At 31.7% G+C, this 15029-nt stretch overlaps 1 protein-coding gene across 1 annotated transcript in view; it reads left to right on the forward strand.

The window, feature by feature from the left end:
* The window catches only part of NBEAL1 (neurobeachin like 1), a 172243-nt gene that overhangs the window by 52416 nt on the left and 104798 nt on the right, over nucleotides 1-15029 (forward strand). Inside the window, exons 11-17 of the mRNA XM_019635618.1 lie at nucleotides 6419-6505; nucleotides 8573-8656; nucleotides 10686-10784; nucleotides 10873-11453; nucleotides 12251-12383; nucleotides 12999-13118; nucleotides 14283-14586. Of these exons, the coding sequence (XP_019491163.1) occupies nucleotides 6419-6505; nucleotides 8573-8656; nucleotides 10686-10784; nucleotides 10873-11453; nucleotides 12251-12383; nucleotides 12999-13118; nucleotides 14283-14586 (1408 nt within the window). The remainder of the gene's footprint in view (nucleotides 1-6418; nucleotides 6506-8572; nucleotides 8657-10685; nucleotides 10785-10872; nucleotides 11454-12250; nucleotides 12384-12998; nucleotides 13119-14282; nucleotides 14587-15029) is intronic.

Consider the following 15029-nt stretch of genomic DNA (forward strand, 5'->3'; position numbering starts at 1 on the left):
CATTTTGTTTATGTTTATTCAGTTATCTGTTGATGGACCCTTGTGTTGATTTCACCTTTTAGCTATGCTGTTACGAACATAAGTTAGAAAAATCTCTTTGAGACCTCGTTTTCAATTCTTTTGGGCATATATATTCAGAACTGGGATTGCTAGATCATATAGCAATTAAATTAAATTTTTTAAGAACCCCACCTTACAGTTTTCCATAGTGGCTGCACCATTTTACATTTCCTACCAACAGTGCAGAAGGATTCCAGTTTCTCCACATCCTCATCAACAATTATTTTCTCTTTCTCCCTTCTTCTTCTCCCTTTCCCTCTTCCCTTCCCCCTCTCCCTCCGCTCCTCCTCCTCCTCCTCCGCCTCCTCTTCCTCCTCCTCCTTCCTTTTCCTCTCTCTCTCTCTCTCTCCCTCTTTTTTATAATAATCATCCTAATGAGTGTAAGGTGATATCTCATTTTGGTTTGCCTTTTTCTAATGATTAGTGATACTGAGCACCTTTTCATGCATTTTTTGGCTATTTGTGTATCTTTGGAGAAATGTCCGTTCAAGTCTTTTGCACATTTTTAAATTGGTTGTTTGTTTCTTTTGTAGAATTTTAGTCTTTTTTGTTATGCATTGTTAAAATTTGGTGTGAGCACTTGATGCACATAATTTTGTGCTTGTTTCATTTAAGATTATTAGTATTTTTCTGTGCTATTAATATCTACATACTATATTAAGTGGATGTACCATAATTCATTTAACTATTCCCTGTTGGTAGATGCTTAATTTGTTTCCAGTTTTTTTTGCTGTTACATAACTTTTTGAAGTTTCATAGTGTAGAATTTTATTTGTAATAGAATTACTAGGACAAAAGGCATAAACATTTTTTTTTAATTTAGGGTACATTGAAAACAACTTACAAACAATTGGAAAATGTAGAAAAGTAGAAATACTGTTAAGGCTCTTGATATATACTGCCAATTTACTTATTTTTCTTATTTTTTACTAATTTACACTTGTAGCAGATTTGTGTGTGAGTATATAATACCTAATATCTATTATATCATATTTCCAGAAATATCAAGATGATATCAGAAATTTTTTAGAGAGCTTCTTGAAAAAGAAGCCTTTGAAAATGAAACTACTTCAAAGAGCTTTTACCTTTCTATTTGAGGTATTACTTTCATGGACTCCGTGCCGAAAAATACTAGGGGTCCATTCTGATTCTGTGAGAATATTCCAGAATAAGGATTTTACTACTAGCCCTTTGAATTATTCCACACTGTTAGAAGGGATACCCCTGAAAGTATTTATGTAACTATATTGCTTAACTTACAGTAAAATAGTCAAGAAGAGCATAAACTAGTAAAGAATATATTAAATAAATAATAATGAATATTTATAAAATCAATGAAAGTACCAAATTACCACTGGAGAGTAAAGAGGCCTCCCCCTACCTTTTAAAAATCATTCATTCTTCAGAAAGAAATCCTGGTGAGATGAAAGCAGCATAAGAGAAATGTTTATAAAACCTTTTTGTTATTGTTATAGAAAATCAGTGTGGCTTTATCAGTTATAAAGGCAACTTCAGAGATAAACACAAAATCTCACATGTGTAGAGAACCTACCAATCACATTGTAGAAGGTTAAATCACTAGGATAAAATGTAGTTCCTACTAAAATTTATCAGTATATGCTTTTCTTCAATATATGAAACTCAGATATAATAAAAATTTTCTGTCATATCACATTCAACAATATCTTTTTTAAAAATACAAAGCTGTTTAAAATAGCTGTCATGATGGTGTGAGGTAATATTTGCCCTTTCCACTGTGGTATAGCCCCAGTTTGTTACAGAAACTTGATGACAGTCATAGCGTTTTAAAATTTAATTATTCGATACCACTTTCATTTCAGAGGGGAAAGCCAGGCTTTGGGACCTGGGCCTTTCCTGCTGGCAGTGGTCTTCTTTGTTTTCAGAATATTCTAGTCAGAGTCACTGTAGATTCATCACCAAATATTAGTCATTAAGTCATATAAACAAGGAAGAAACTTTGGAATAAACTATCCAACTTTTATTATACAAGTGAGGAAATATGTTCTATGAGATTAAATGATTAGTTCAAGGTTAACAATAATATATGATGGAGGTAAGATTTCTTACCCAGGTATGTCTTCTGACCCTGTGTTTATTGTTATTCCTAGTTTTGTATTGGTCATTGTTTAGTCAGTGGAAAAAAATGCTTTCTGTGTTTTTTGAATATAGGAGAATTACTAGTTTTATTGATATACAAACATATTTGATGGAGATAGATGATATGATTCCTGAATATATAAAAATGTTTGGAATCTTGTGAAAACTTAAAATTTCCAATCATATTACAGGATGCTACAGATATCTATGATTGATTTCTGTTAAAACTTTTTTGTTACTAAGGAATGAATCATTCTATTTTATATAGTAATAGAGAATAATAACAATTGTTATTTAAATATTCAGACCTACTGGAAACATTGTCAGCTAAGGCTTAAGATGTCATGTAATTTGTGAATTACATGGAAAACTTTAGATTGACTGCTGCAGTTTCTGTGCTTTCTTTTTATGTGAGTGCGATTCACCAGCCAGTTTAAGGACGTATTCATTAATTTCCTTAAGTATTTGTGTAAAGACTTATCAAAATGATTTTCATCGTACTATGCAGTACTTGAAATATAATTCCGTGGAATCATTCTTTTAACTTTTATGATAGGTATGATGAACCTTAAACATTTAAGAGTTATTTTGTTGTACTATACGTATTACAATTTGAAAGGAGGATTTACTTTGAATTAATGTAAAAAAATTTTTTTTAAGTTCAGTGATATTTGAATTAATGGGAAGAAAATAATAGCAAATTTCTAGAACCAAAGAGAATGATTCAAAACTATTATATTGACTTTAGTACTTTGCTTGGAGTTGGAATCATTTTTTAGAAAATATAAGCATTACAGAATATTATAAATATTGTAAATAAAGTTCCATGAAAACTTATGTCATAAGGTTCTGGAAAGCTCTTGATCTTGTTCATCTTTGTTTTGTTTTTTTATTTTATTTTCTTCCTTTTCTTCTCTACATCTACCCCTTACAATCAACTACAATAAAAATTTATCAAGAGAGTCTTAGTAGGAATGAGAATTTGTGAAAGAAGCAACCGAGGGATGCTCTGTGGAAAGAGTGTTAGGAGTGGATAGATAAAATGGTGTAATTGAAAACCTGACTTTGGGAGTCATCCTGCCTGGATACATATACATTGCCTTAGTGACCTTGAGCAAACTTCTTTTCTTTTTTTTAAGAAAATAGATTTTAATTTAAATTCTAGAGTAATACACAAGAAATATAGAGATTATGGAGGAAAAAAGAAGTATAAAAGATTTTTTCTTGATCTTTTTACAAAGTCTTTACAAAGTAATTTTATAATATTATAATTTTAAAATTGCAGCAAAATACACATAATACTTGCATACATATATTTAGTGGGAATATATTTTCCTTTACAAAATTAGAATACTACTGAATATATTTGTATTCTGCATTTAAATATGTTATAGCATGAGTCTTCCCTTTCCAAAATGAGTCTTCCCTTCCCCAAAATATATTCCAAAACCTTGTTTTTAATGACTGCAAATATTTCATCCCAGCAATTCTGAAAGTGTGGGGTCCTCAAGATCATTTTAAGGAGTCTGCAAAGTCTAATATTAACAACATTTCTGTTTGAGTCTAGATTTTCTTCATAAGCTTTAACCAAAACAACATTATCATAACAATCTGAATGTGAAAGCAGATATGAGAGTTCATCTGTTTTTTATTAAGTCAGACATTTACAGAGTTGCAAAAATGTAGAAGCCATCCTCACTAAGGTATATTTTGGAAAATATAGTTATTTTTCATAGAAATGTTATTTATGTCAACCTGTAATGGGTTGTTATTTTTTGAATGAATAGACAAATATTTTTATTTCATAACAGATTTTAATATCTGATATGGTAAATATTGATAGATGTAATACATAAAAGTTCTTTGGGGTTCCCAATAATTTTTAAGAGTGTTAAGGGGTCCTGAGACCAGCAAGTTTGAGGATTTCTCTTTCAACTTATGGATAAGCCATAATTTTTTAAACACTTCTACTATTGTTGATATTTGAGTCGTTTCTTGTTTTTTGCTATTGTAAATAAAGCTGAAGTGAGCATCTGTTTTCTAAAATCTTGGTGTGAGTTTCTTACTGTTTTTTAAGGTAGATTTCTAGAAATAAAGTTACTGATTTGAAGAGTAGAACTTTTTGAAGATTTTTTTGAATGTATATCACTTATTTTTGTTAATTTAAAAATTTTCCAGTTTTAAATTGTCCCACAGTATTATGTTGAACCTGAATCTTCTGTATTGCCAAAAAAATGCCCAGAGTGATTTTTGTTCTTTTATTTTTTTTAAAAATTTCATATCACAGCATTTATTTATTTTTTACTTTTTTTCTGATTTTGCCATCTTGGATCTTTCTCTCTAAGATTCTTTTTTTTTAAAGATTTTATTGGGAAATTGGGGGAGGGGAACATTGTTGGGGAATTGGGGAAGGGGAACAGCGAAGTTGTTGTCCTTCAATCTTAGTTGTGGAGGGCACAGCAAGCTTAGCTCCAAGTCCAGTCGTGCCGCTCAGCTCAAGGTGCTGTGTTCAATTAGTTGCGGGTGGGTGACCATTTCATGTTGGAGTCGAATCAACAGCTTTGTTGTTAAGAACTCACAGTCTATCCCCTGAGCCACCTGGGCAGCAGCTCAGCTCAAGGTGCCAAGTTCAGTCTTTAGTTGCGGGTGGGTATAGCCCACCATTTAAACTGGCAGCCTTGTTAGGAGCACATGCTCTCACCAGCTGAGCCATCCTGCCACCTGTTGGCGGCTCAGCGGCAGCTCAGCTCGGGGGGCGCAGCATCACTGGTCCATTTGGGAATTGAACAGTTGGGCCTGTTGCTCAGAGCTCACACTCTTTGGCAAGCTCTTAACCAACTGAGCCATTCAACTGCCCCCTTTCTAAAGTTCTTGATATGGGATACTTTCTGGAAAGACTTGACTCATTTTTGCTTTCATCAGTTTTGACCACTTCGTGTTACTTAAACTAGTCAATGTAGAATATTACTAATCTTTAAACATTTGCTGATAATAATAATACTAGTTTTCATTTATTAAACCCTTATGATGTGCCAGATATTATGCTAATAACTAGCATGGATTTTGTCATTTAATCTGCACACCTATTTTTTGAGATTCTGTTCTTTTCCTTTTTGAGAAAACAAGCTTAGAGAAGTGAAGTAGTTTTCCTTAAAACCAGCTAATAAATAGTGGAACCAAGATTCACATTGAGGTTTCTGATTCCAAAGCCTCTATTGTGTACAGTAATCTGTTTTTAGGTTAAGCTTTATGTATGTTCTTGCATATAACATACCATACCTTTATGGACTTTATTTTATGTTGCATTATTTCAGCACATTACTGGACTTTTCTCATTTCTGAAATGGTAGAATTCCCTAAGAAGAACTTACTTTTTAGGATGCTTTTGATAAATCCCTTTATAAGTTAACTTTCTCTTCCTTTTAACTCTTACTTGAATTTCTTTCTCTTTACCCTTACTATGACTGAGATGTTTTGGGATGCTGACTTTTATAAACTTAAACAAAATACTTTATTCCTTTCTTGCTTTCAGAAGGAGGCAGTCCCCATGTGTATTAAATATAATTCTAATCCCTTTTTCTAGCACACAATCTAATATAAATTATAATCAACTCTTTATACTGTTGATTTGTATTTGGAGAATGCTGTTATAGAATTTTTTTTTATTAGTTTCAGGTGTACAAAACAATGCAATAGTTTTCCTTTTTTTTTTTTTAACAAAATGTGTAGTCAGATAAATTTGGGAAATGCTGCATACTGACCTCCCTTGTCAAACTACACATTAGCATGTTTGAGACTCTGAGAAGTATTTCCAGAAAGAACCCTTTTTAAAGTTAGTTTTATAGCATTTCACAAACATAATTGGCTACAGAACCTTACTGTGTATTATTCACTACATTATCTTTAGTCTGTCTCAATAACACATTTTCTCTTTTCTGTGAGACGTTCGCTGAATTCTTTAAGACTTTAGGAATATTGAGTAATTTAATTATTGCTTTTATTCCTTAGTTTAGTAACATTGAGTTCCAAGAGAGAAATAAATAATAATTTTATAGTATATGAACTAATATTTGTTATCCAAAAAATGAATAGTTGTTTGTCAGTTTTAAAGTGGTGTACTTTACAAGTGGATTCTTGGATTTATTTTCAAGACACATGGAAATCCATTTAAACTTCATTTCTGCTTATAGGTAGCAATTTAATGTTCTGTCTCCATTATTCTTGTCTCTGTTTTTAACAGCTATTTTTAAATGCTAACAATAAGGTGGCAGACAAGAACGAGAAAGACCTTGCCAACAAATTACTGACAGAAATGAATGAGGACCAGGTATCTACAAAACCTGCATCTTGTTTCAGTTGAAGTCCAAAATCAGTCAATGGGATCAACTATTCCTATACTTTTTTCTTATGTCTTAAAGTACACAAGTATTATCTTAATTCTAATTTTCATTAATTACTTTTGAAATTTCTTTAAAGCAATTTTGTTTTAAATTTTTTACCTGAAAGATAAATATATTGAAATCTTGGTGGTTGCTATAAATGATCAGTAGTATTCCATCTGTGTATATGTGTGTGTTCTTTTCAGTTTGAGAAGATACAAAGTACAGGAATGGGATCCCAATATCAATGCTGTCCACCTGGTGATAACTTCATATTTGGGGCTTCTTTTTCTAAGCATTATGGTGTATTGGGACTTTACAGCTTTGTTTGTGAATATGTGTAGTCGATTTTTAATATCTGATTCTTTGCTGCTTGTTGACAAGTAATGATTATAATTCAATGGACAACCTGAATTTTGGAGGAAGGGAAGAAGATGCCAAACTCTTTGAGTCTTAATTTACGATAAAACTTAAGTTTTTCCTTTTCTAAAAATTCAATTCTATATGGGAATAAGGCAGAAATATGCAATATATGTTGCTTTTTACAATACATTTAGGTCATTTAGTTGGAAAAAACTACCTATAAAAATTGCTTTGTTATTTTTCTTCCCCAAAATGTTTTTGAAAGAACTTACATGATGTTATTATTAACATTATCTTAGTGTCCAGGTTTATAAATAGAGCTGTGGTATAGAAAGAGACATGATAACCTATTATTTTCTATTCTGGATGTGCAACATCAATTACAGGGTACTGTTTTAGATTTCTCTATAGCTGTTAGTCCCTCTTAAGGCCTTCTTCTACATTAATAGTTAATAATCTTCTTAGAGGTTTATATTATGTTAGTATTCCTACTTGTAGGTACTGTGATGCCTAGTCCTCTTGGATCAAGAATAAGAATGATCTTATTTGTATGAAATTCTGTATGCAGAATGTTTAATGCATATTATAATATGTTTATTACATATGTAATATGTTTATTTTATAATGTTTATTAAGCAACATCAACAAAAACCAAGATCCCAGATAAATAACTTGCCTGGAAGTCGTAGAGCTTAGCTTAAAACAACAAAGATCTAATCAGTCTCTTTACTCAAATCTATTTTAGTGGGAGTAGGAGAGGAAACTTCTATTTATGGATTGATGAACTTCAAGTCATAGTAATATGTTCTCAAAACCAGATTTTTGTAACTTTGTTTTTACAACTTTCTAGTCTTTATTTTGTTCTTTCATGGTTGACTAAGCCTGATGATAAAACGAGTTATGTTCATTTTTTTTAGTATTGTAGATGTTGTATTTGTTTTTGGGTTTTTTTTGCTGTAAATGCACTGACCTGAAATTTAATATATCTCTTCTTTATGATAAAGCTTAAACAGAAACGGACAAAATGGAGCTGCTTTATATTTTTTCATACAACTTTTGGCATTACAGGTTGCCTGCTCAAAAACATGACAATGCGTATAGATACATATTTCATTTTCTGTTCTTCAAATTCTGCACTTTATTTAAAAATAGATAATACCTTATTGTTTGCAAGTATGATTAATTGGTATGTACATACCATTTCAATTATAACACAGGGTTTAGAAGCTAAGTAGACAGGACTGTTTTAGATGTCTTATACATGCTAATGAAATTTAAACCTGGAAAGTTCATGTTTATTTTTGAAGGAAAATTAAAATAATAGAGTTCCAATGATAGACCTCCCTTCCTTCCTCTTGAGATTGTCCATTATTTTTTTTAAAAGCATGTATTAAGTTTGGTGTTTTTTCCCCAAAACATTTTAACGTAATGAGTGAATGTAGCCTTGTTCTTCTTGACACGTGGCTTATTTTCTGTCAAGTAGGTAAGTTTTCTTGCAGGTTATAGTGTTTCAGGAATCCATTTCATTGGAAGAGAAATGTATTGCATTTTAAGTAATTATTTTTTCAGGTTTTCAGAACAAAGGTTTCCTAACTAAATACAAATCTTGAACACATTTGTTAATTTCTTGCTTTTTTTCCCTCCTCTGGTAGGTGTTTCAGGGACAGTTGGATTGTTTGGCTGTATCAACCATTCAGGCTCTGACAGCAGTAATGAACAAATCTCCAGCTGCTAAGGTGAAACATATATCCCCAAGTTCTAAAATGTTATCTTAGATATACCAGCTTCATTATATAATTCCCAAAGTTATGTATGAAAGTGTGTAATACATATGGTTTCAAGCCTGAAATGAAATAGTTCTTAAAATATCTCATCTTAGTATAGGAATCATTTTGCTGATAATTTTAAAGACAGATGCCTATCAGCACTACTTTGGGATTATTTAAGACATTGATGACTGAACTGCAAGCTAGTAGGGATTTACAGTGTTAGTCAACGAAGACAGCACTGGTGTTGACATGTCAAAATGATAAGTTTAAGTGATTCTATGGTAGTGCATTTAAATGATTAAATTTTATATTTATTTTTCTTCATTAATAAAATACTTACTATTTGATCAGTTTGACTGCCTAAAACATGAACATTTTTCACATGTCAACAGCCCTACTACTAACTTGGAACTTGTTTTTCCAGATGACAGTGAAAATTCTGCTGCTTTGTTTGTAGTCACTAACCCTCAGGATTTTCTTTCCCTTCTCACTCACTACCTCTCACTCTGTCTTGCTGTCCAGTTATGTGGATTTTGTGCTAGTAGTTTCCTCATTGGTTAGTTTTAAGGATTAGTGAGATCATCTGTTTAAAGTGGTAAGCATAGTGCCAGATACATGGTAAGTGCTTAAAAATGCAATTTTCCAGCTGAAACTAATTCTAAAAAATGTGTATTTCATAATAAAAAATAATTAAAAGAAAAAAAAGTAATTTTCTGTTACTATTATTATTATTACCATTTTGCCTTCTTATTCCATCACCTGTAATATAGTTCATGCCTTACCTTTCTAATACCAGAAATAAATAAATAACTTCTTATTCCCTAAGCCATACCTTCAGTTGTATTCCTTACTCTCCATTAGTTTTTGTTAGGAGACTAACTGTTGCCCTATAAATGTTGCTATATATAAATAACTCATGGTTAGATGCCTGCTGAATAGGCTTTTACAATGGTCACAGGATGGCCTGGGAATCTAGTCTCCATTAAAAAGAATTTCTGTAAGGAAAAAGATCATTTTAAGTTTTAAGTAATTGGTTTATGAGTATAATGGATTGCTTGTACTATAGTATGAAATGCAAAACTAAAATGATGTTCAAGTCTTTTTGCAATACGAATTTTTTATGCTATCTAATGCCTTGCATGGTTTAAAATTAAAAAGATTAGGGATGGCTCAGCTAAAAAAAATAATAATAAAAAAATAAATAAATAAATAAAATTAAAAAGATTATTTTTAAAATGCCATTTGAAAAAAGATCTTCTTCCTACCCTTGTCCCATAGTCAACTATAATAGTTCCCCTCCCCAGAGACACCAATCTTACTCATTTTGTTTAAATCTTTTAAATTTATAATGAGTGTATATATATTTCTACTGACTTTACTGGACCAATTTAGTGTTGCTAGGTGTTTTGGTTGTCTTTATATTCTACTTTATGGCTTTGAATGCTCACTAGTTCAAAAATACATGTGACTAAGACCTTACTAAATATAACTCAATGCTACAGATAATTCATACCATTTAGATACAAAGAGTTGAGGAAAACTACCCAGTTTTTTTCTAGCTACTACTCAAAATTGCCAGGACTCTTTAGACCTTTGAGGCTGCTGTCTAATTCCTGTTACCCCTCAGATTCTCCTTATTTTTCCTTCATTTTTATTTTGACTTCATGTAATACTGCACTAATTACAAATCAAGTGAAGAAGGTAAAGGAAGTGTTATGTGACCTAATCAGTAAGTAATATAATAATTTTATAATGCACAACTATTTCTAATTTCATTTATTTTACATTTTGGTAGATTATTATAACATTGTATCCCAGAAGATACATGGAGTTTATTTTAAGATGAAGACGTGATTTGAGAAAACAGATACGTTGAACTCATAATCTTTTTAATATTAAGTTGATTAACTTAAATGGGTATTCAACATTTTTGAAAATTTCCAAAAAATTTAGTCTTTGAAAATGTGCTTTGATGTGTTGACTTTCCCTCTTCTAGGAAGTATTTAAAGAAAGAATTGGTTATACACATATGTTTGAAGTATTAAAATCCCTGGGTCAGCCATCACTGGAACTACTTAAAGAACTTATGAATATGGTGAGTTTGTTTAGCTATATTTTAAAAAGTTCCATTTTCTCTATATCAAAGATGGTAACTAACCTTTTTCTCTTATGTTGCCTTATAGGCTGTAGAGGGTGACCACACTTCAGTTGGGATTTTAGGCATTAGCAATGTCCAGCCTCTCTTGCTTCTTATCCAGTGGCTTCCAGAGCTAGAATCCCATGACCTGCAGATCTTCATCTCTGATTGGCTGAAAAGAATTTGTTGCATTAATAGGCAGAGTCGAACTGTTTGTGTCAATGCAAACATGGGAATTAGAATCATTGAAACCCTTGATTCTCATTCTTCTCTTCATCGAACTTGTGCTGAGAACCTGATTGCACTGCATGGTTCCTTGGGGAGTCAGTCAGTGAGCTCGGAAGAAATCCGTCGACTACTAAGACTACTGAGAGTGGATGAATCTGAGTGTATTCACCCTTATACAACTCCTGTGACTCGAGCAATCCTGACCATGGCCCGAAAACAAAGTTTAGAGAGTGCACTGCAGTATTTCAATTTGTCACATAGTATGGCAGGAATTTCTGTGCCTTCTATACAGAAATGGCCAGGGTCTGCCTTTTCTTTCAATGCTTGGTTTTGCTTAGATCAGGATCAGATGACTCTTGGCAGTGCTAACAAAGGAGGAAAAAGAAAACAGTTGTACAGGTACTGGTACATGTTATGGAATGTAAATGAATACAGTCGTATGATATATGCTGTGGTTCTTTAAACAGGAAAAAGCTTTCCTAAGCATCTAGTTTATTATTATTATTATTATTATTATTATTATTATTATTATTATTATTTTAAGCATCCAGTTTTTAAATGTACAACAGTGTATCTGAAGCTTCTTCATCCTTAGGGTGTATACAGTTTAATTATAAGTATTTTTTTTGCTTTCATAATAATGATTGTATATCATATATTTTGCTAGTTGAGTTCTGAGGTCAGTTTAGAAACAAGTTCCTTCTTAAAAGTACTGTAAAAAATGGAGAAAAAAGGAATAATAAACTTGAAAATGAACGGTAATCTTTCTGTTTCATTGAAGGTACTATATAGTTATATGAAGGACTAGAAAACCTATATGTATGTACACCCAAATGTAGTTACTTCAGTAACAATTTTTAATATGCCTTGTGATTTTTAAGACCATTGTTCATGCTTTCTGAATCTTATTTGGAAAGATTTTGAAGATTTGAAAGTTAATAGCTTTACTATAGTTTGCTAATGGAATTCCACTAATCAGGCTACCTTTTATAATTTACTAAACTCTTATGCCAAAAAAAGATTTAAATATTATCTTTGAAGAAAGGTTGGACTGATGTATGGCAATAGAATGTAAGCCACAGTGTGTTTGATAAAGATACTCATGATGACATTATGGTTTTGTGTGCTTCAACGATGATAAAACTGAACAACTGACTTCAAAATTTCTGATAATAAATATTTTTATTTTATATTAGTTTTTTTACAGGAAGTGGCATGGGTTTTGAAGCTTTTATTACCCATTCAGGTATGTTGGTTGTGGCAGTATGCACGAAAAGAGAGTATGCAACGGTTATGCTTCCTGACCACAGTTTCTGTGATTCCCTCTGGGTAAGGCTTTAGGGCATCACATTTAACTTCTTGATTCTTTCCTTTAAGAAACGCATTTGGTGCATGTACATCAAGTGTTGTCATCTGCTTTTTGAGAGTTGATTAATTTTTACTTTCTGTTCATGTTGAAGTTTATCTATAAGGAGGTTAATACCATTTATCATCATCATTGTAAATTTCATAATAATTTTTCTGCTAAAATATTAAAATGAAATGTTATGACTCATTTCAAGTTTTCTAGAATCAAATATGATTTTGAATATCAATTAAGTTGTTAAAAATGCATAAATTGTTTCTGTTGCTTTCTTAAAATATAAAATTATTCTCATTAGAAAAATTAATTTTAAAAAATACTCATAGACATGGAAAGTCCAGAAAAGATACTATGTTACAGTTGTGTGTAGATTTTCTAGAATAGACATAAGTGCTTTTAAAGTACTACAGATAAAATGTTATTCACTTAAAGATCATCTTTTTAATCAGCATTTAGTTATGCTTAGTCTTAATGTCCTGCTATTTACACAAGCTGGTTATAGAGTAATATTCTGAAAACATTTGTCATTCCAAAGACTGAATGTGATTTTCACTTTTTAAATGTGTGTTTTACTTAATCAGCACAACGTAACCATTGTTCACATGCCTGGAAAAAGGCCCTTTGGTCAGAGCCTTGTCTATATTTATGACAATGGACAGCAGAAGGTCTCCGCCCCTCTCAGATTTCCTGCCATGAATGAAGTAAGCTCATCTAACTCATCTAACCTACTCTTTATGGGATCAGTTGATTGAGAACTGTTGAAAAATTTCAGTTTAATGTAGCAGGTTCTCTTCATTCTAAATGTGTGCCCATAAAGTTTAGTGTTTTTTATATACTAAGATTTAGTAAGTTAATATTTAATTCTGTTAGCCTGTCATCATTAGATGAAATCAGACAACATATAATAAAAGAAAAACAATTCAAGGAAGAAACAATGTAATTAAAGGCTTAGAAAAAAAGGCTTGTAACAACCACAGGAAAGCCAAAGAAATTGAATCGAGCAGAGCAAAAGATCCTTTAATAAAGCTCTCCAAATATATGAAATAGTTAGAGACTTTTAGTGGACTCATTTCCATGTCCATTGAATTTGAAACAATAATGAAGAAACTTTAAACTTTTACACTGTAGTTAGGTATAAGACAAAATTTATTTACTAGAATGACTAAAGGACATGAATATAAAAATTTTTTGAAAATATTTGGATAATTTTGAAAGGACCTTTTCTGAAGTTAAAAGAATGGATTGGATTACTTCCCAAGTCCTAGGATTCTAGTAATTTCTTTTATTATTATTATTATTATTTTTATTTATTTTTTATTTTTTATTTTTTTTTAGCTGAGCCATCCTGCCACCTGTTGGCAGCTCAGTGGCAGCTCAGCTCGGGCCATGAATCAAACCGGGGACCCTGTTGCTCAGAGCTCAAACTCTTGAGCGAGCTCTTAACCAACTGAGCCACTCGGCCGGCCCGATTCTAGTAATTTCTTATTGCTGTTCATCTCAATGACCATTTCAGGATAACCCGTAATTAGCATTATTATACTCTGTTTGTAAATTTGAAAGGGGGAAAAGTAGTTTTCTCAATTTTAGAATATAAGTAAAGTTGTTAAAAAAAATTTTTTTGTTAATATGTACTCATTAAAATTCAAAATTTATAGAAGGATATAAAGTGAGTTATAAAAGTAATGCATCCAAATCATGTAGGCCAAAGGTAACGTCTGTAATGATTTCTTATGTGTACATATTCATACACATATGATCCAGCAAATTTATTTGTTTGCTTAATTTTATGTACTATTTCATTTTAAATGAGGATAGAGATTTAGTTAAAATTGTGTAATTTGTTTTGTTTGTGTCTTCATTTTTAGCCTTTTATTTCTTGCTGTATTGGTTCAGCTGGGCAAAGAACCACCACTCCCCCACCATCCCAGATCCCAGATCCACCTTTTTCTTCTCCCATTACTCCTCATCGAACATCATTTGGTGGAATTCTGTCATCAGCCTCCTGGGGAGGAACAATTGAAAACTCAAAATTGATTACCAAATTGATATCAGCAGGAACCCAAGACAGTGAATGGGGATGTCCCACATCTCTGGAGGGTCAGCTAGGTTCTGTTATTATCTTCTATGAGGCACTACAGCCTTCTCAAGTGAAGTCATTATATTTGGCAGGTGAGTATTTACGGTCATACTGTTTAATTAAACTTAAATAGCTTTTTCTGTTTCCTAAATCTGAAAATGTATTTGTTTTAATTGAAGCTAAAAGGGAAGAAAAAGCCTACCACAACCATACTTTTTCCCACCTTGGCTTTATTGAGATGTTAATGACATATAACATATGTATGTTTAAGGTATACAATGATGATTTGATATATATATTGCAAAATGATTGCCATTATAGTTAACGCTTCTGTCCTCTCACATTATTACCATTTTTTATGTGTGTTGATAATGTTTAAGATCTACTTTCTTAACGACTTTTGAGTATATTATACAGTATTATTAATTATAGTACACCATACTCCTTTTGATAGGCATAAATAAAGCAAACCTTTGGGAAATATTTCAAAAATCCACAAAGCTGTTTAGTATTAGTCCATTATGACTGCCATAAC

This window comes from Hipposideros armiger, unplaced genomic scaffold (assembly GCF_001890085.2).
Source record: "Hipposideros armiger isolate ML-2016 unplaced genomic scaffold, ASM189008v1 scaffold_23, whole genome shotgun sequence".
NCBI classification, from domain to species: Eukaryota; Metazoa; Chordata; class Mammalia; order Chiroptera; family Hipposideridae; genus Hipposideros; species Hipposideros armiger.